This window comes from Labrus mixtus, chromosome 6 (genome assembly GCF_963584025.1).
Source record: "Labrus mixtus chromosome 6, fLabMix1.1, whole genome shotgun sequence".
Lineage (NCBI taxonomy): Eukaryota > Metazoa > Chordata > Actinopteri > Labriformes > Labridae > Labrus > Labrus mixtus.
Genome location: NC_083617.1, coordinates 14,918,408 through 14,940,109, shown reverse-complemented (window position 1 = coordinate 14,940,109; position 21,702 = coordinate 14,918,408). Strand labels below are relative to the sequence as shown.

The 21,702-nt window shown below is 37.8% G+C and overlaps 2 protein-coding genes across 2 annotated transcripts; both read right to left on the bottom strand.

Annotated features, from left to right (window-relative positions):
- Positions 1-171: 171 nt before the first annotated feature.
- On the bottom strand, positions 172-4,278 carry LOC132975563 (myelin and lymphocyte protein-like). Its single transcript, XM_061040198.1, has 4 exons — positions 3,977-4,278; positions 1,381-1,548; positions 1,169-1,294; positions 172-445 (listed from the first exon to the last, which is right to left on the bottom strand). Exons 1-4 carry the CDS (start codon positions 4,067-4,069, stop codon positions 371-373), a joined length of 462 nt encoding a protein of 153 aa, XP_060896181.1. The 5' UTR covers positions 4,070-4,278; the 3' UTR covers positions 172-370.
- Positions 4,279-5,974: 1,696 nt separating this feature from the next.
- LOC132975562 (myelin and lymphocyte protein-like) lies at positions 5,975-15,840 on the bottom strand. Its single transcript, XM_061040197.1, has 4 exons — positions 15,686-15,840; positions 8,859-9,023; positions 7,655-7,816; positions 5,975-7,507 (listed from the first exon to the last, which is right to left on the bottom strand). The coding sequence occupies exons 1-4, from the start codon at positions 15,770-15,772 to the stop codon at positions 7,433-7,435; spliced, it is 489 nt and encodes a 162-aa protein (XP_060896180.1). The 5' UTR covers positions 15,773-15,840; the 3' UTR covers positions 5,975-7,432.
- Positions 15,841-21,702: the final 5,862 nt, after the last annotated feature.

Here is a 21,702-nt window from a genome sequence, read left to right as displayed (position 1 = left end):
AAAAAAAAACAGTAAGGCTTAACATTAGTAATAATTAAGTAAATATATGATTTTTTTTAATGATATACAAGTTTTAAAAAAAAGACAAATCAATGTATTAAAATGAGCTTCTCACTATACAATTAATATTGATTGCATGTCATTTTGTTTTTAACAAATGATATATGAAGGTTACAGTTATTATTTTATTATTTTCATTCTTCAAATGTTTCTACATTGTTTATATAGTATTTTAAATCTTTGAATGAATCTGACTAGAATTCTCACTCACTCACTCGCACACATTCACACTCACATTCACATTGCGGGGCACACAGGATAAAAACAGTGTTTCTTGGCTGAACAGGTCGCTGTCAGATCGTTGGTTGCTTCAGAAGTGTTTCCATCGGATGGAGGAGAGGATGGCGTGGATGAAGTAGAGGAGAAAGGCCAAGAAGGCGAATACCTGAGAAACACACACAAACACCAGAACATACACAAAGCACTTAAGAACTTAACTTTACTTTTGGACACATTACCTTATTTCCTTTCCTGCTAATAGACACATTAAATACCACTCTCCATATGCCAATAAATATGAATCAAGCAAACTGTTAGCTTAGCTTAGAAGATAGACAGTAATCAAGTGAATAGCTAGCCTAATTCCAAGTCAACATACGCCTTGGCTACTTTCTGATCTTGCTAGCTTGTCCACTACAGTCTACTTTTTCTTGGCCATACACAATTCTTCAGTATGTCAATGAAACAAGAAACAAAGTGTTATTAAGTGAGCTTAAAAGGTGCAATAAGTTGGTTTAGTTACCCTTTTGAGAGAGCCAGTCTAGATGTTTCTCCCACTTTCCTATCTTTGTGCCTTAAGCTAAACAAATGTTGCTGCTAGCTGTAGCTCCTAAACTGTTTATCAGAAATGGACGAGGCCTTTGGTTTAGAAAAGTGGAGCAAATGCATGAGTGCCTTAAACCTGCATTCTTTATAATGGCCAACAGGGGGGCAAGTTTACACACAAACAGTTTTCTTGCCCCCAGAAATGCAAAGAACATGATATATTAGGTAATGTAGCTCTTAATTGTTTGAGTGTTGTAAGAGTTTGTTTTAGGTGTTTTTTTTTGTACATTTTGTGAACATGAGCATGTATGCGTTTAAATTCCATCCTTAAATCTGTTCTCACCACAGCAGCGATGTCGATCTTGTAGATTTTTAAATTGCCTGCTGTTTTCTTGTGAAAGGTGATGGTAGCCAAAGCCACACCTGCACTGAGGTAGAATATCGCTGCCAAGAAGTGGTACGCAAAGTCCTGGACACACACACAAATATACAAAACATTAAAACAGTGGCTTAGCCAATCACTACCATCTTATGTTTTGCTCTCTCAGGTCTTACAGCAGCAGCCCAGCCAGAGCTGTTCTTATGGCATCCAGCAGCAAAGATGATCAGCCAGAGGAAGGTCATGACGAAGCAGAAGACAGAGACAAACATCACCCAGGCCAGAGGGTTCATTGGGTCCACGTGGGTCGTTGCAACAAGAATCCAAACCAAACCACCAAAAATCTGTAGAAATGGAGATGGAGTGGCAGGGATAACCTCCTTTGTAATTGTCTGTTTCGTCCATTTCTTCTTATCATTGTCTATCTGTGACAGTAACTTTGGTAAATCTCTGGATCCTCTCTGAAATATGTCACGCTTGTGAACATTTTTTCGGCAGGGGAGTTTTCCCATAAGATGTGATATCCTACCCCCACCATCTAAGTGTTATGACACTCCTGGTTTCGTATCTTTAGACAGTCTCACGCACCAAGATAATCTGTACTGACATGCATATTTTTCTTACTGCCTATTTGAGCTTGGCCGCAGTCCCTTAGAGATTTAACCATTCAGCTTTGACATGGCTTAAAATAAGTTTGAAGGCAGAGATGCAGCTACAGGAAGAAACTAGCCACCTGTGTAGCTTAACAAATATATGAAGTGAGCAGTATGTTCTTAGGATGAAACACTTTTTGACAGACAGTTTGCCTGTGATAAAAGTGACCAGAATAGATCAGCGAGTCAGCTCTTTTTGCTGTTTTGGCTTTCTTCTCTACCATTATTTTCACTGCAACTTGGTATAGTGCTCGACACGTCACCTGTGTTGTTGTAACAACATCCCCTGGAGGCAGGCTGATTAACACAGCTATACATGGATCCAAAACCAATGGCCAAAGAAGTCAATATATTTGAATTTGTGTTTAATGTAAATCTATTTTTCAGTTATATTAAGTTATTTTCAAGCCACAATATTAGAGATCATGTCCAAAATTAACAAAAATAAATCAAAAAATCAACAAAAAGTTGTTAAGTAAAAATGGTAAAATACAGCCACATCTCTCTATATGTATATACTTTTCATACACTTCTAAACAGAGTTTGGTTGACATTTTACCACAAATGTACAAATGTTAACTACATATGAAAAGTCTGAATTAGCTGGAATTAGCTCATATTGTGTAACACCAAACTTTAAGCTGTCAGCAGTAAAAATGATACCATAACATCATTTTCAAACATTGTATACTCAACTAGCTTTTCATCAGTGAACAACTCAAAAGCCAGTTTATGTGATGTTATGTTGCACTTTGTCACAAATGGAATGGGTAGACTGCACATTTGTGAAGGCACCATCAATGCTGACCTATATGTGCAGGTTTTGGATCAACATTTGCTGCCTAATAGACTTTTTCTTTTTCAGTGAGAGACTTGTTTATTTCAGCAAGACAATATCAAACCACATTCTGGACATAATACTTAAACAGCATGGAGTAAAAGAGTGTAGGGGGGTAAAGTTGATGCCCTCTAGTCTCCATTTAACATCCATTGAAAATGTTTGGAGCATTATAAAGTCTAAAACAGACAAAGGCGGCCCTGAACTGTTAAACAGCTGAAATCATTTAGCGAGAATACTAAAACATTCTACTTTTAAAAAAAAACTGGTCTCCTTGGCGTCCATAATGCTTACAAAGTGATGCAACAGAGTGGTGAACATGACTCTGTCCCAACATTACATGTTGCTGGGATCATCAAAAAAAGGAGATGCAGTTGTCCATGCTGGACGAAGTCTCAATGCAACTTACACAAGACTTTACACATTTAAAAGTAATCCAAAACTTATTTTTAAAAAGTCTTCATCCACTTTCTGAGTAAAAACAAGGCAGAAGTGATGTGGAATATACAAGGAAACCTTTCCCTTGAAGAATGAAAGTCTTCATAAACAACCAAAACACACCTTCCTCAGTGTAGTTATTCTTCCAGTGGTCATTTAAGCAGTTTCTATCTTTTGTCATCATTCAGAGGAGAAGAAGAGTTGGCCGCATTTTTTCTTGGCTTAGTGGCAGGGGACACAATGTGAGTGAAATGTGAGATGTGAAAAGACAGAGCTGCTCCCCCCATGTAAGGAATATGTGTCTTCCTCCGTTTTACTCAAAAATGCATTTTTTTCCATCGCACTGTTATTCAAAGCGTTTAAAATCCATCTTAAACATTACGTTGGACAATTTAAAAAAAAATGCTTCTGTTTATTAGAGACCAGCATGTTATTATGCATGAAGTTGTAGCAATTTGTGTAATTTACATTTTATGTAGGAGTTAAAAAGTAACTTATATAACCACAGTACAGCAAAGCCCTGAAACATTAACGATATTAGTACTGTGTCCACCAATTGCCTTTTCTCCCTTACAATGGCTATAATTTATTAATTTAAGTCATTGTGTGACATTTTGAAGAAAGGGTAACCTGATCAACTTTTGAAATATATATCACACCAACAAAATGAGGTTCGTGATTACCATAAAAGGACATTTTTTTTAGTCTTTTAAAATCAGTCAAATAATTTTTATCAAAGTTAGAAGAACTTGAAAATCAATAAAATCAGAAAATAGTGCAAACAGTGAAAATTCTCATTGTAAAAGAGGTCAACTGTTTCATCCGTTATCTGGGTCCACTCACCAGTTCCGGTATGTAGAATACATCTGGGGCTGTGGTGCAGATCCCCTTTCCGCTGGGCAGGCTCCCCATCGGCTGAGCTGTGGTTGCAGCCATCTCTGCCTGTTCCCTCTCCGGGTTCCAAGTTTAAAGCTACAACCTGCCCTCTCCTGTGAACTAACGGAGCAGCAGCAGCAGCAGCAGGTGTTACTGCCTCTTATAGCTCAGCTTAGGTAACAGACAAACCCGTTCTGCTATCCCTACCCACAACAGCTCCTTGAACCGGACACACCCTCCATCCTTCAGCGCCCGGGGCTACCTGTGTGAGCTGGTGACCTGTGAAGAGATTTTCAAACCACCAGAAGAGGAATTTCTCTTCCCTTTGGCTACAGTTAAACCTGTGCAGTGGAACTATCTTCCTTGTTGTAGCTGGGTAAAGAAACGACTCACTGAGTTTTAGATTGTGTTAACTTTAAGCCCCCTTTGCTGTGTTAGCTGAGTGCCTGCAGCCTCTATTTATACTCCACACAAGGGCTATAATGGGAGCTTCAGTTCAAAATAAAGATAGGCTTCAGGGGTTAAAACATTTTACTTCAACCACTTCAACCTTTCTGCCACTTAAGCAGATCCATGCAACTTGATATATTATTTATCTTTCTTTGTTATTGCTATTAGATTGAAACTTTATTTTGTTTTTTAATTAATCACCAAAAGAACAGGCTATTTCCTTTAGGAGTTGATATGTGTACTTTAAATATTGCATGCTTGTGACACAATACAACATTTTTAGACAATTGAGATAATTGTATCTGTGATTTAAATAATGCAGCATATGTAATTGTGACATTTGCACGTGTAGTATTGTTAAACTAAAGTTACAGATTAATGTTTCATAACACTGGTTTCAATTACAAGAAGCCACCTTAATTAAGTCAAGCTGTGATGTGTTTCTCTGGGGGGGAATAAAAGATATTCAATGTGTTAGGATTAAAAATTTTAAAAAGTACAGTTGTAATACAAATGTGTATGGATCACTGTAAAACATGGATGTAGTCTCATAGACGTTACTCAATGTTTTCTGAAGACAGACTTTTGAAGCCCATCAATGGCGGTCTCCATACTGTAAATGCCAGCAACAGGGAAGCAGTCCGTATCAGCAAAGTCTCCAGAGAGAAAATGTGGAGGCGAGGTCGGAACCAGACAGAGGGTTGGAAAGACAGACGCAGTGCAGACAGACAGGAGAGGGGGTAACAACACGCAGAGTCACAGAACCACAGCTCACTCGCACTGACAGATCACTGCTTAGAAACACTAACAGCCCGGGAGACGAGTAGAGAGTTTGTATATATTTTATAAGTGTTTTAATCCGTGTTTGTATCCCTCATTTTTTTTACATTATAGCATATAAGCCTAATAGTCTTTATGCTTCTGTGTTGCGCTCATTAAGATCTCATCCTAATTAGCAGTTATTGAATATAGTTATTGAGAGAGGCAGGTCAGGGTTGGACAGAACGTTTCACGGGTCCGGGTTGGTTCAGGCTGGAATTTTTGGGCCCGAACCATGCTTTAGTACTTATGGCTCTTTTGGAGTAAACCCCAAGTGGACACTCCAAAAACTGCAGTTTGTTGCACTTCTGCATTGGCTTCATTTTTCAATACAGGAGGTTCCCGCTTGGTAAGAATACAGTCAAATACATATCTTAAAGTTTTAGAATTTGTCTTATCAAGTTTTTCTTAGAGATCATTAAGAATGAAAAACAAATAAGATGTAAAATAAAGAGAATCTCAAACAGGCTGACCGTTACCCAATGATTTGGTAGAATAACTTGCTCATACTGTCATATAATCTTACATTGGGACAAAAAGTAATTGTGAAATTGAGTGTTTTTAAAGCAAGTATTGTGTGCTCTAAAGTTAGTGTGATCCGATGACATTTTTATAGAAATGTGTTGATATTCTTCACTCGACTACCTGTGTCCTTTTAAATTAAAAAGGACTGAAATAAACAGAAAAGCCACAATGTTTGAAGGTACTATTCATTTATTGCATATCACAGATTTAAAAAAAATACCTGTAAATTGAAATCGTTTAATATTTACATCCTTGGATTTCTTTGGAAGATCTCATGTATATGCAAACAATAAATCACATGGAAGAGCCTTTTATATCACCCAGAACCTTTCAAAAAAGAAAACAAAATATCATAGCTATTGTATTAAAATCAAATGAAAAGACGTATCAAGTGTTATACTGTACATTCTCTGCTAATGGACATATACAGTATATGTATTTATTTTCTTTATTATAAGCATAGTGAACAAATGTAGGAAATTAAGAGCTGCTTCATAACTAATTCTGAGTCTTCAGGTTTTGTTTTCTTGAATGGAACAAGCCTCCTGTAATTTAGTAACAAGTTAAGTGTACTGCATTGCTAACACCACTAATGAATGTCTTTGACACTTTCAGTGAAAGTTAAGATGAAGTGAGTCTGATTTACCTCCATGTGGGTTTGAGAGTTCAATAGAAAAATGTTAAGGCAGGCTGATTACCTTGAATGTGGATTCATGAGATGTTTACATGTTTTTTTCAACATTGCATGTGAGCTGTTATAGATAGTATTAAGGAGAGCCTCAAAGTGTGTAGATGTTGAGGAGGATGTTGCAGTCTCTACGTAATAAATAAAAAAAACATGTAATCAGTTATTCACATCTTTACAGAATTACTATTCTAAATCATTGACCTAACCCTTGATTCAGAACTTAAAAGGCCAGTTTATGAAATTGCCTTAAACCTTTTCACTTACCCACTTTGCTCTCTAACCATGTCAATAGTTTGTTTAACATGTTTCATCCTTGAACTCCTGAAACAAAACGTCTTCAAATTTTGGTTAGTTGTGGATACCTATCAACACTTTTAAACAACTTAATTAAAAATATACTTTGCACCTCAATACGAAGTTTTAACAGTATGTTCATGAAGAATCATTTTTATGATGATGATGATGATGATGCTGAACTAACCCTTAGAGAGATTTCTGTTATTCAGGAAAAAAACTATCCAGTTGAAGATTTTGGTTTGTCCTCAAACATTTGTTCAAAAATATCATGTGTAGAACCTGGACCATAATATTTGACTCAGTCTGACATTTAACTATATTTACACAACATGTAATCCTGGCAAACTTTAACATCGACGTATACTTTAATCTGCATCTATACTGATTAAACTGTGAGAGGGTAAGCAGTGGGGTAATAATGGGTAAGCCTGCCTGGCAATGGAGAGCAATAAAAAAAAGTTAGATTTGTCAATAACCTTCTTGTTGTCCACTCGTTTATTCATTCGATGTTTAGGTACGAGGCACAAAAAGTTATTCTTAAGGCCATGCTAATACAAAAAAATAAAGACAATTAGAAAGGGTCATTCTGGTCGCTGGATCCGCTGGTTATGTGGGGTCCTCTCTTCTTCCTGTTCCTATTTGTGTTAAGAGCTCTTCCATCGGATGGCGGAGAAAATGGCATGGACGAAGTAGAGAAGAGTGGCGAAAGAGCACATCACCTAAAACACACACACACACACACACACAACAACAACAACAACAACAACAACAACAACAACTGTCAACTCGAGGTAGTAAGATGAGGGTGTGTATCTGTGTGTGTATGTGTGTGTGTGTGTGTGTGTGTGTGTGTGTGTTTAACATACCACTGCTGCAATATCCAGCCGGTAGCTCTTGAGAAATTCAGCAAATAATGGACTCGTGGTACTTAATATGGCAATTAAATTCCCTTTCTGAATAGTGAGAAAGGCCAAACCCACCAACGCACTCAGGTAGAAAACTGCCGCCACAAAATGAAAACCAACATCCTGCAGGGAGAGAGAGAAAGATGTAAGGCAAGAGGGAGGAAAAAGGTGCACTAGAGAGAGAAATGAGGGGAGCCTAAAGGATGTGAAATACAAAATAGTGGCAGCAACTATAAGATCTGAGAGAGAGGTAAAGGAAAAGAAAAGGTGTTTTTCCAGGTACTTTCTGAGAGTCTCCTTGCCAGTTGTAAACTAGTTAATGTGTACGACAGTAACAAACCTCTGAAGCTAAATAATTTACAAGTTACATTCATTAATTTTATTTCAATAAATACTGCAATTCAATAATGAAAAATGTTTAAAGGGGACATATTATGAAAAATCCACTTGACAGTGTTTTTGAAAATATATTTGGGTAACCTGAGTGTCTACTGACCCACAAAATGTGAAATAAATCCATCCAGTCCTTTGTTTGTATTCTGCACAAGTCTTACAACACAGAAAAGTGCTCCGTTTAAAATTTGCTCAGCTTGTGATGTCACAAGATTCTGGTAAAGAAATCCGCTCCTCTCCCCTGGTATCTCCACCCATGGACTCCACCTCCAGCCTAGAACAAAACTTTTGTGCAGGTCTGCCATTTTTATTCTCGCTACAGAGGAGTGATGTCTACCAGGAAAACTCAGGGGGGGGGCTCATTGCATTTAAAGAGACACACACACCAAAACGGAGTGTTCTGAGAGCGTTGGTTTATATAGGGTCACAAAACTCCTCTGGTGTTGATTTATGTAATATTTTGACCAAAGCACAGCACAGATGTTTAATTTAGACAATAGGGGACTGTTTTAAAATGTGGAAAAGGGGTATAATATGTCCTCTTTAATAGTAAGGTTACAGGCCAGTTGTATCTTTTGATATCGACCAACTTTTGTATTCATGAATTTAGAGGTGTTTTTATACAGATATTGGAATTGTTAGATAAAGCCAGCTTAGATGCTTTACCCTCATTAAAGTCTTTAAACAATCTTTGACTATCTAATAGGTATGTTGACACAGTTGTCTGTATACATGTGTATTAGCCAAATGGCATGTGGAGGGAATGTCTCACCAGGGAGGGCCAGATGCTGCTCCGATTGGCGCCAAAGAGGAAAATGAAGAACCAGAGCGTCGTCATTACAAAGCAGAAGACAGACACGAACATCACCCAGCCCAAAGGGTTTTCTGGAATGACACGATTCGATGCCACCAGCATCCACACCAAACCTCCGAAAACCTGTAGGGTCACACAGGAGAGGAAGGGGTGAGTAAAAATGAAATGTACAGTATATCCCCCACAACCTTTACATTTATCATGTCTACAGTTTCCAGAAGCCCTTTTGGTGGTGTTCTTACATTTCTGAAGTATCAGACAAGATTTTACCCACCTACATTTGATCAATTACAACTCTGCATCTTTAAACCAACATAATGCATTTTTGTCTTACATATTATGAGAAACAAGAACTCAACACCGACACTTCATTTGTTATCTTCTTAGATGAAAAGGCCAACAAATCTCTTATGGTTTATTATAATTACAAAAGTATTTCGCTTTGTCTTTCTAGACATTTTTCTTAGATAATTTTCTGTTAATAACCACTCAAAAGATATATTTGTATATTCTATTTTAATTAAGCTGATGGACTAATCTCGTTATGCAAGTTGACCTGTTGTGGTTGCCGAACCCGTCCCTGTTTTTTGGGATAGAAAGAAAAACAAAACAAGAATAACGTTTCTTCCAGTACGTCTTGAAATTGGTGATATACGCCTTTTAATAGAGGTTGGGCCTAAGGACTACCCAATAAAAACACACACCCATGCATGCACCCACGGTGCGTGCAATATTGTACACCTTGGGTGTGCATTATCTTGCTCTCCTCCTTTGACAAACATTCTTTGGTATTTAACAAGACAATGAAACTCAATGATAAGAGGCACTTTGATATGCTAAAGAACTGTGATAGGAAAACCCAAGTGTCCTTTACTTTTCATTGTGCAATAACACATTCTCATTGGTGTTGGTTACAGATTTTGACATGTTGACTAAAGCCTGTTTTCTGCTTATGACTATTTTGATGAGGTCAAAAAGCTCTAGCAACACTTGTAGTATGAAGATCAACTTTATTAACAAATTAGACCGACGCGTTTCAGCTTGTTTGCTTTGATGGCATTTACACTGTCATGGCGTACTGAGACACTTCAATAAAATACATTTCAGATGTTATTATCAACTGTGCTTTTTCCTACTCTGACAAGTGGAAATATCTGCTGGGGAAACGGCCTAATGCGCTTTGATGTGTTTCCAGTTGGGCAGATCATTAAGGTGCTCATTCAATTACTAATTATCTCTTGAGTATCAAGAGTGTATCAGGGGTGCAGGAGAATGGATTGGAGACACATTCAGATCAAACAAGCATCTCACAGGTGGAGAAGGCATTTCATATAACTGCAGCAGCAAACACTAGGGGTTCGCATGAAGAGAATATAACTGATCTCACAGCTGATTCTGGTTGAAGGAACGTTTGTAAAATTATTCTGTGAACAAAAAAACTAAACTGTACTTGCAAAAAGTGTTTGTTGAAGAGTTATTCTACCCATTTTTAGTTTGTCTTGATTGTTTCAAAATTGCAGCGAAACCAGGTTTCGTTCAGCTGTGCAAGCACAGGAAGGACTGACTATTAAAGATAGCCACTGTGCCTTTTTATTCCAGGAACCAACATTAACTCTGACCACAAGTCCACCACACCCTGAATGAAACAATACACCTGCAGGTACTTCAAATATTTCTTGATGATTGATTATTTTATTGGACTCCATGAACTCTTACATTCCTTCTAAGCAACAACACCTTTTACGTATCACTTGTTCCAGACATTAAAGCTCTTCACACACAAGATGTCAGGATGCACTTATTGTCACTACATTAAGAGAAATGTCTAGAAGCTTTAAGTTCTGTGAGTTTCGACAAAGACTGTCTACATTATATGAAGAGTTAAATGACACAAAGCAAGAGAAAAAAACTTATTTCCAATACAATCAGTTTTCTCATGTGCCTCATGTTAAAATGCTGCTACAGTTACCTAATATTGATTTAAAATACATGTTTTTATCTATTTTATATTCATTTTGTAAAGCACTTTGTAACACTGTTTTGACAATTGCTATATTAATAAAGTTTATTAATATAAAAACTTTTTACTTGTTAAACGACATTCAATGAAAGGATAAGAGACAATCTGCTGTTTCAGGTGACCTAGGTCTTGAAAATGTTTACTCCAGGAACAATTCTAAATGACTAATTAAGAAAAACATGTTTTTGATAATGCTCCATACCCTAAGAAAGAACTATACTTACAATACTGTACTTTATATTGCTCTTAAACTGAGAAAAAAGGGCCGCCTATAAGTTGCAAGTTGCCCTTCAGTCACCTCACCCCTGCAGGTCAAAGGGGATATCACATTAATTGAATAACAGTACAAATGTAACTCGCTCATACTTTTAGTCTTTACTTTTATGTACTTTATGTATTTTAAGTTCCCTCGTGTGCATTACTCTTTCTTTAAATTTTGACCTTTGTGAGAAAACCACATCATTATCATTCAAATCCAGACTCAGATAGAAAATCTCAGATATTTTGATGCAGAGGTTAAAAAAGCATATAACAGTTACCATGGAAACACTGCACCACCCATGCAAACATTATTTTCAACTTTTACATATAGAAAATATTGAGAAAGCCTTAGCTCTACAATTCAACAACCAGACGTATCCATCTGTATATCTGAGAAACATTACTCAATCAAGCCATTCCATTCCATTGAATTAACAACAGTTAACTTGAATCATTCAAGCATGAGTGACAGCAAGACATATGAATGTCTGGAATCCTCATAAACCAATCCTACTGCATAATCCATTTCTTACTGATTCATATGTACACTGCAACTGACCTTTTAGAACAGGGATGTCTAACATACGGCCAGCGGGCCGTATCCGGCCCGACAGCAAGTTTCATACGAGACGTTTTGGGAAGAAGGGGGAAATGTATTGAAAAATATTTTTTTAAATATTTTTTTTAATTTTAATTTTAATATTTATATTTATTTATTTATAAATTAAATATTTGTAATACTTATTTTCCCCGAATTTTATTAAAAACCTTTGTATAATGAGCAACGTAAAGGTTGACGTCATGATACGAAAATTAATTAAATGGGGCACTTTGAACTATCTTCTCAGCAGGGAGTAATCATAAAAAAGACGAGTGGCCAAGCGCACGAGCTGCTCCTGCATTACCCTAATCAGCAAACAGACTTAACACCTTAGAGAGGTGACACAGAATGCAGGTTTTCAAGGAGCGATATATTTATTTAGTTTTATTTGCTCACAAGTTGCCAGAATTGTATCAGAGCCACGGGACTTAACGACAGGCACACAGCTGCACTGCGCGCGCATCCTGATGGTCTTCAGTTATGTGCACACTTCTTTCCAGTTTCTCCTGTCTTGACTGATGTAAAACAAAAGTTTGGCTAAAAATAACAAAGCTTCCTATGGAGTGAGCCACAAAGAGCAGCTCGTGCAAATAAAAAAAAATCCTCTCCGCCATGCGTAATGGCCCAGACCGTCTCCACACAGTAGGTTGCGGACACCGGCGTTGAGCCTGATGCATCTCCCGACTTATTTTACCTCTGGTTATTGTAAAAACAGTAAATTAACTGATTTTTAATTACAGATGGTTCATTTTTAGGTCACCCAGAGGTGGATGTGTTGTGTTGATCACCTAAGAGTTTCAGCGTGACATCACTTCTAAATGCAGTAGCCTGTTGTTGCGCCTTCATCACCAGCTTTCATCAGAACGTAAAAATATAACTATTACTGAACATTTCATTCTTATCCAAATACGATATCACGCACAGGCCGCCCGATCATACAGAGGTCCGCTGGTTTAACCGGGGAACCGGAACCGCTAAAATGCTTCCTCGAATTACGCACGGAGATGGCACAGATTCATGGCGCATAAAAAGTCAGTGACAGAGTTAGATCACGATAGTGCGAACACGTAGAAGAACGGACTGCCAGACTCATATCAAAAGTCGTTTAACTGAGTTTACTAAGTTGAAGAACATGTACTCCACACGGAGCAGATCAGACTGCAGTGCGCAACGCTGAAGGATCAATTCAAGTCTGTTGGTTTGGAAACATGTTATCATTTTATAATACACACTACTAAAATACCAGAAGATGACTTCGGTCTTTGCATCAAAGACACTCTGTGTGTTTGTGACAATTTATTCATGTGAGCAGGTTTTCTCTATAATGAACCTTAAAGGCTTTATATGCGATTTTTCACACTTAAATGTAATATAAATCAAGTATATCCTCTGAAAATAACTCTGTGACTGTCTACAATGGGTGTAACACCCGAGTCCCACTGTCTGTGATGTTTTCCGAGTTTTCCGAGTCTTATCTTCAGTTTGTTTACATCGCCGAGGGCCGGCTGACTCCTCCCCTCACGTATAAAAGTTGTTTAATTGAGGGACTAGGGAAAAGAAGAATAACATACTGTACTCACTCCTTAACTGTGTTTCTAGATCACGGTCATTTCAGGTAAATTTACATGCAGTGTGAAGATACGAGCATAATAAAGATCGCTAGCATTAGCATGCTAACACAACAAGGCAGTGCAAGTTGTTTTGGTTTCATGCTGGTGATCAAGGGTGACATCTGCTGGATCAAATATAAAGCCTTTAACAAGTGCAAACTGTGCTGTGGCCTGACACATAGATCTAAAGTCTGTCTCTCTCTCTCTCTCTCTCTCTGTCTCTCTCTCTCTCTCTCTCTAGTAATGCACTGATCCCAGGGCAGGTAGAATAACCTGTGTCAAAGTTTCTAGAACGTTGAACAGCAATATTAAAACATAATATAATAATCTAAAACAAAACATAATTATTGATGTTTTCTTCTGTAATGTGGTACATTTAAATATTTCCATGTGCCACCATGCAGTTTGCAATGACAGAGTTAACCCCTCTGCTTAATGTGGACCCCCACTGGATGTCTCATTTGAACAAATCCGGCCCCCGACCCAATAGTAATTTGACACCCCTGTTTTAGAAGGTAAATGGATTGATAATGAGTAGGAGCATTATTTTGAAACTACAAAGACGGCTGTGGCTCAGTTGGTAGAGTCGTCGTATGAATGGATTAGTGTTGTACTTACTCTCTGATGTACGTCTTTTTGTTGGTCTGATCTTTACAGCCGCCCTTTCGCCCCCAAAAAACAGTGCTTGTTGGTAACCTAAGGTGAACCTGTACATTTCCATTCCTGAACAGAAGCTTGTTTTGTGAAAAGGTTTACTGGCATGGAGCCAGAAAAAAAGACCCAAGACAGCAAGTAAATGATGCGAGATGATGGTTGGTTTAGATTTACACCTCAATCTGCAACCAAAGCTTTTTTTCTGCCTGTGTCACACAGATTTAATCTTGAATTCCACTACACAGAAACTGCAGATAGTTTCTGGACGTTTCACCTAACAGGAGCACAAATCCTCAATGACCTAAACAATGGAAGTTTGTCAGTTTTTTACCTTAACAAAGTGAGCACTCTTAATTTGATACATAAGGAAAATGGATAATTGGATTGTGTTGAAATTGAGGATTTGTTAAGGGATTTTGCTCTCAGTTTCTATGAAAATTGCAAACAACCTGTGAAGAATTTACCATAGAAATAACTGGGAAATTTAAAAGATCTTCAAAGATAAATTTAGGGTTTTGGTGCCATGACGCGCCAACAGGAGCGCTGACCAACTGCTCATTTGCATTCATGTTAATTGAGATAAGAAACGTCTCAAGCAAACTTGGGAGCACGTTTGTATTTTGTTACCTCAGATAACCCAGATATATAGATTTTAAAAAAAAACACATCCATGTGTTCAGCAGACTAGAAATGATGCTCACAGTAGCATCATTTAGCCAAGAGCAGCTTCTTTTAGACTACTAGACTAGATAAGAGTACTTATATTGTTACATTTCAGCTTCTTCTTTTCACTGCCTCCGCTGTCCAAGCTGTTTCTCAGCAGCTAAGAGCAAACGTGCATTTAAGTGTGGGTTTGTGTCTCACACACAACGTGGCCGCAACGCTTGTAAATCAAGTTACATGTGTTAAAGTTTCTGTTTTCCTGTTCCTGTTTCCTGGCAACTTCTGTGTCGACCTGAAACAAGGTGTGCCATGGGACCAACTGTCATTTTAAACTCATCTGGTTGCCAAGTCTAAAACAACTTGTGATTCTGTGCCAGCAGCCATTAAGAGTAGATGAAGAGAAGTGGTTTTAACCCCTTCATTAGGATGATAAGACTCAATATCACAGATCGAGTTGAGTTGAAGCAGTTAAATTAGTAGGAAGATTGGAACATAAACTTTTAATATAAAGATGTCCAAATATATACTTAAATATATCAACATGGAGAGCTGCAACTATTATAAAACAATTTAATTGGTTTAGTCTGGTATCTTTTCAGACCAGACCAAACATTTCTTCTCCTCTCATCATTGAAGTTGGTTTGATGGATACTCTTTCTCTATTTGCTCCACAAATCCAACACTAGCCTACTTACATAACACAACATGTCTGAGGTTTATCTAAAACAGATATTTGCCCCAAATTAGAAATGATGAGCTAGTGTCAAGGAAACAAGGTCATAATCTGCATGATGCTGACTTAAAGAAGTGCTCAAGAAGATAACAGTCAAAGAAAGTTCTTATCTTAGGCAACGACACACATGGGTAAGCAGAGTAAAGATGGAGAGCTCCAAACCAGGACTTCAAGGAGTAGTGCTTGAAACATTAAAGAGGGGGAGATTCTTAAAAGAAGGAAATTAATATATAAGAAACTTACAAACTCTGGGATGTAGAAAATGTCAGGAATAGAGACGAAGATCCTGCCGCCTGAAGGCAGAACGTCAATCCCAGTGTTGGAAGCCATAGTCCAAAATACAGTGTGCGTGTGTGTGAACTAAAATAGAAATAAATTTGTATCCTGTTTTAATCTGCTTTTTAAAGGCAGTCCTTCGCTCCCTCCTCCCGCACCTCCCTCTTAAGTATCCTCCACCTACCCATCTATTCCTCTGCTCGAAACTATACCAGTTTGACAGGTGCCTTTCAGCTTTGTTTGTGGATGCCTCTGTTCTCCATTCTGTGTATGTGTGTGTGGGGGTATGTGTGTTTTTTCTGAATGTGTGGTTTTAATGTGTTTGAGTTTGCCCTCATGTGTTTTTAGTGTTTGTGTGTGTCCCTTTAAATGACAAACCCGTTTACATAGACACACAAAAAGTGATTGTGAGGCAACTAATGCAGCTTTTATGTGGGATGTAAAAGTACTCATTAACTATGACCATGTTAACCAAAAAAAAAAGATCCTGTAACGTGATCTGTACCCCTTCTATGTCTACTTCCATTACATCTTGTCATCTAGTTTCATATCTAGTTTGGTACTATATTTTCATGTATTTTAAAGTTTTAAAGTTCACCACCAAACTGAGGTGCTATCTGTGTTTTTAGGCTCAGTTTTTTCTTCTCTTTAACATTTTTGATGAGTTGTGCAGTGATAAATGCAATATTTAGATCATACTTTATATACTTTAAGTAAATGGATGGAGAGAGAGAGAGGGACGGTCAGTTTGGTTTGTTAATGTAAAGGGCACTTGCAGGTGAGCAACAAAGACTGATGGATCAGGACAGCCTAGGAGGATGGGGAATGTCACACAGAGACATTCATATAGATGAATGGGGTTTAGAATGAAACAAGAGAACAAGCAAAGAGCAAACACAGTGAAAGAGAGAGGCTAGGAGTGGCTAGAATAAAATACATTGCCTGTTACACTGAGTTTTCCAAAGGCTATTTAAACCAGCAGAGACATGTTGTTGTAACAGATTATTGGCTATGTTTTAGGTAGATTACTTGGGATGGATTTGCCAGCAAATTCCATCAAAGGAAAAACCCACAGGTGCCTCCTGTAAACTCCCTAACAGCATGAACTGAGTAGCTAACGTCAACAAATGGTTGTCAACCACCACAACAAAGAGCATGAATAATTGTATTGTGTCAGCTGACAAACCTTCTCTTGATTGCTCACTTATAGAATTGTAGCTAACATGATCCATGATCATAAATGATCACCTCTGGATTAACTATGTGTAAGAAAACAGTGTTGATTTTAGGAAACAACAAACAAAGAACCTCAGACGTCCTTAAAAACACAATGCTATACCCTTCAACTAATAAACTAACAAAGTATGCTAGCTAGCTTTAGAGGTACTGGTCAGTGTATCTTTACTTAAATTTAAAAGAAAAATATGAGGGTCACATCATATATTAGAAAGTCATTAAGTTTAATATTTTTAAGTATAAATTAATATGACATTTTGTTCATTTGTTGTCCTACAGTCAAACACAATGTGCTGGTTTCCAAGCTGAGGGATTAAAACTCAGCACAGTATACAAAACCTATTGTTCAGGATGACTGAACCAAGTATGTGCAGGGGGTACTGTGACATCATCTTCTCAAGAATATTCTGCTAATGTAATTTCAGTATCTGGTTTTTACTCTCAAGCTATATACACCATTAGTCACCATTCACAAAGGTACTATGAATCATGTTTTTTGTTCTGCACTCATCCAGCTAAAGTTAGCGGTTACTTGTGAAATGTATTTTATCATTTGTGCTAACAATGCACTTAGCTAAGAAGCCTTTTCAAAAGGCACACAGACTTTTAATTTTGTCCAGTTAGTCACCTGGTTAAGAGCTTTTGTGCTCTACAAGGGGAGGGTTTGGGTTGGACGCTTTGTTTTGGAGATGCCGACACACCCTGAGTCAACCTGTACATCAGATGGCCGCTCTTAAGGTCAATGAAGTGTGTTTGGCGACCCAACTGTGTTACAACAAAGCTAAAGGTCAGTAACACCAGTAAATCTATATGGAGTCAACCTGACATGATTACTGAGAGATCTCATAAAAGCTCTACAATTTTCTCTCAAACACCTGGAATCAAGAGAAGGAAAGAGACGGTGCTGTTTCAGTTTAGTGGAAGTTGCTACACGTGTTAAAATAGTCCCATTATTGTGAAAATGCAAATTCAAGGTTGCCCAGGGAGACTGTCTCCCAAATGTTGCATAAACATCCACATGATGTGAATAGATTTTTGTTGTCAAAGATCGAAATTCACTCTGACCTCTCAATGACCATTTTTGACCATAACTGAATAATCTGTACAAAGATTAAGACACAACTTTATTAAAGTTCAAATAGGATCAAATGATGAAGTTACGACATATTTTAGGCCAAAGTAAATGTCAGTGCACATCTACACCTTTCTCAAAAATAAGATATCTCAGAAATACATGGATGGAAATGTATTACATTTGGTATATTTTATCTTGCAAAGCGAATGATTCCATCTGCTTTAGATGTTTATAATTGTGCAGTGAACAGTCCTGCTTACTGTATGCCTATAGTATCATTGTATTGAGGTAAGGTAAATATATATTGATCATAACAAGAATATTATATACATAACCCCCATCCATTGTGTTTGTGAGGAAAAAAATAAACTTCACTGAATATCTACTACTGCAACAGAGTTATTCTTGAAACCGAGCAACAACCTCCTCCTGCACTTCTGTTATCACTCCTCCAGTATTCATCCAAAGGCCTTCTGATGTGGTTTAGTCTCATGACAAAGTATTATTCACATGTCTTCCAAAGATGTTATCTTCACAAATTTACAGCTAGATTTTCAAGTTCTAAAGTCAACATATGGTCTACACAGTCTATGTACACATAGAGCAGACACAAAGAAGATTATCATAACATTATGCATTTATACCAAGCAGTGTTGAAAAATGAATGTAATGGGGAAGTGCACAAACCTGCAGTCCATCAAGTGTCCACTTGAACCTGGCTGCAGAAGCCCCAGAAGTCACATACACACCCATTAAAAAATGTCAGTTTTAACAGCAGCAATTACCTTGTTAACAGTCTGGTTAAAGACAAAATTGGTCTGAATTGCTCATGTCTTTATTGGCACACACTGTGAGGGGGGATAATATTCTTGTAGCTCATCAGTTTTGAGTTTATGATAAAGACATATTTATATTTAGGTGCTTGGCTGACCTGACTGATGGACAGCGTGGTGTAGCTGTTTGTCAGGAGGCTCAAGACCTGCCTCAGCTCCAGCTCTTTGCCTGTTGTTAGGCTGACTGAAAGTTAGGATGAGACAGCATTTTCAGCATGGCCACCGCCATTGACAGGCTTCCAAATCCCCCTTTAGTAACCAATGAGTGACGTCACCATGTTCGTTTACAGTCTATGGTTTCTTTGTCCATCTACTATTTAGTTGTTGACAGTTAGTATACAACTGGATTCAAAACAGTAAAGGTGGGAGCCACAGAACCAAAACAATGAGCTGAAAGCTGCTATGAAGGGCTGAGGGGACACTAGACAAGAGTCATTATTGTTCTGGGTTTGTTACTTGTAGCAGCCCTTACATAAATCACATTTTGATGATCCATCATTAATAAAGAAATATGAATAAGTGAAGCTTTAATTTAAACACCCCTTGATCTTCACTGGAGTATAGCATGGAGAGTACATTTTCTACACCCCTTCATAAGATAGTGCTTTAGACAACACATATAGATAGACAACACACTCAATCAGTCTTCAGCTTCAAACACTTCTCACAGGGAGGGTTCAATTTTCAGTTCATATTGTGTTCCTCATCGATATACTTTAAAGAGTGCATTTATTCATACAGTGGGATAGTAAACGTCTTTATTTTATCTTCTCATCTGAATAAATGTTCATTTATCTTGACACAACCACCAGATAGACTCCCACACAGACACAGGGTTACACTCGCCAGGCAGCTAAGTTGTGTTTGGCCAGTATTAAGAGAGACACGCCTTAGACTAGCTCCTCTACGATGGCTCTGGCTACGTTGCCTCTACTTGTCAGCGTCAGGTGTAGTTACACAGTGTCAGCATATACAAACAATGCTGAAGAATGCACCATGTTTTGTGTCCTGAATGAAAAAAACATGCATTCCATTTACAAAGTATGTTAAGAATTTTGTTTAATTTGTAAGATAAATATAGACTTAAGACCCTCACCCTGTGTGACCTCAACCTGCTCTGTAGCTGAATCTGAGCTTGGACCTTTCAGGAGGATGACAAACTCGAATGCTTTGTTGTTAACTATTTGAGCACAAGGAGAGCATATGTAACAGATGTAGAGGTGGCTTTCAGCTCCTTTTTATTTCACTGCCCACAATTGTTCATTTTACACAATCATTCGCCTCCCCATCACCAAATGACAGATGCAAACTAGCAACAAGCTGGTTTATTAGCTGCAGAATCCTGGGAGCTCCTTCCTTTGCATTGTTGGTGCGGACGTCCTGCTGCAATGGACACCCCCCCTGCTTCTGTGTCAGTGTGCTAGAAGCCCAGGGTGCCTTGTCCCTGCAGCAGAATCCAGGCTCTCAAGTAGACGGAGCTCTCAGAACCTTCAGCGTGTTTATCTGGCACCAGAAGTCTCTGACGCCATAGCAAAAACCATCTGTTTTTTTCTGTCGTCCCCATAACCACCGCCGTCCTCATTCATACACGGACTGATCTGACCTCCACCTCAGAGGAAAGGAAGTGTGGACAACAGGAACGCAAAGAATACAATGGAGAAATCTTTCCTGCATCCTAACCCATCTCCTCAACCATTTTTCTTAACAATGAGTATGGTCTTTAAACTGCTCTTTTGGAAAGGGTCTCAAGAGAACACTTGTTATGAATTGGCGCTATACAAAAATGATGATTGATTGATTGAATACCAAAACAGATTTCAATTTAGACCCAATCATCAAATTAAAGCCTCTGTTACCCCATGTCTGCTGGATGTGTAAATAAACCACTCTGCTGCCATACCAACCCTACAGGCTATGAATGTTAATATATTTCAAAGGTCACTTTGAGGAAAATTCAAAAGGGTTATCCATGAAGAGCATGAAAAGTAAAAAAAAAAAAAAAAAAAAAAGTTGGTAAAGATTTAAAAAAAAGAATATATTGGGTAAGTTTATAGCAAATTTCTAATACATATCTATTTTAAATTTTGCAACAATATCGCCGAAGGATCACTGAAAAAAATGAGCAGAAATATTACAAATTCAATATATAAATTAAATATAATTACAAATGAGTATTAAATCAGCATCAACCTTCTTTTTCCCCATGACTGAAAACATCTGTGCAAAATTAATACTTATTTCCAGCTTTTTATTGTTATTTAATTTCTTCTCATATTGAGTTTTTGAATGGATGGACGTTTACTTTTTCAAGCAAGGAGAAAAGAAAACATCTCTTGCCTTCCTGGTTCATCTTTCCATCTTTTGCCTCCTGTATGTCTATTCCTTGGAAACTCAATCTTTCCTGCTCAACTGGTCTTCTTGACCTGCTCTGCTCCCCCTCCCACTTCCTCCTCAGGCACAAAGAGAACTGGGTGAGAAAGTCTCAACGTTTCCAGGTGATAATAGCAGTCACATTTACAATGAGCTTTTCTGTCTGTGGCTGAGTATCATTCCCCTGCACACAATTTGTAAATGGATTGCCTGTCCTATAACTCATGCAAATTATATTTCCTTAATAATATGTAAGAATAACTTACAAATATGAGCCATTGACAATAGTACTAAAGAGAGTATGTGATTAGTTACTCAAGCAAAAGTGAGTCAGAGAGTGACAGGGGAATACTAATGTATTTACTGTATATAGTGTGTTCATATAAATGTGTTCTCTAGATTTATTGCATTTGATTGTTTGCATTGTTCACTGTGAGTTCTTCCAATTACATTGAGACTATCTAGCAGAG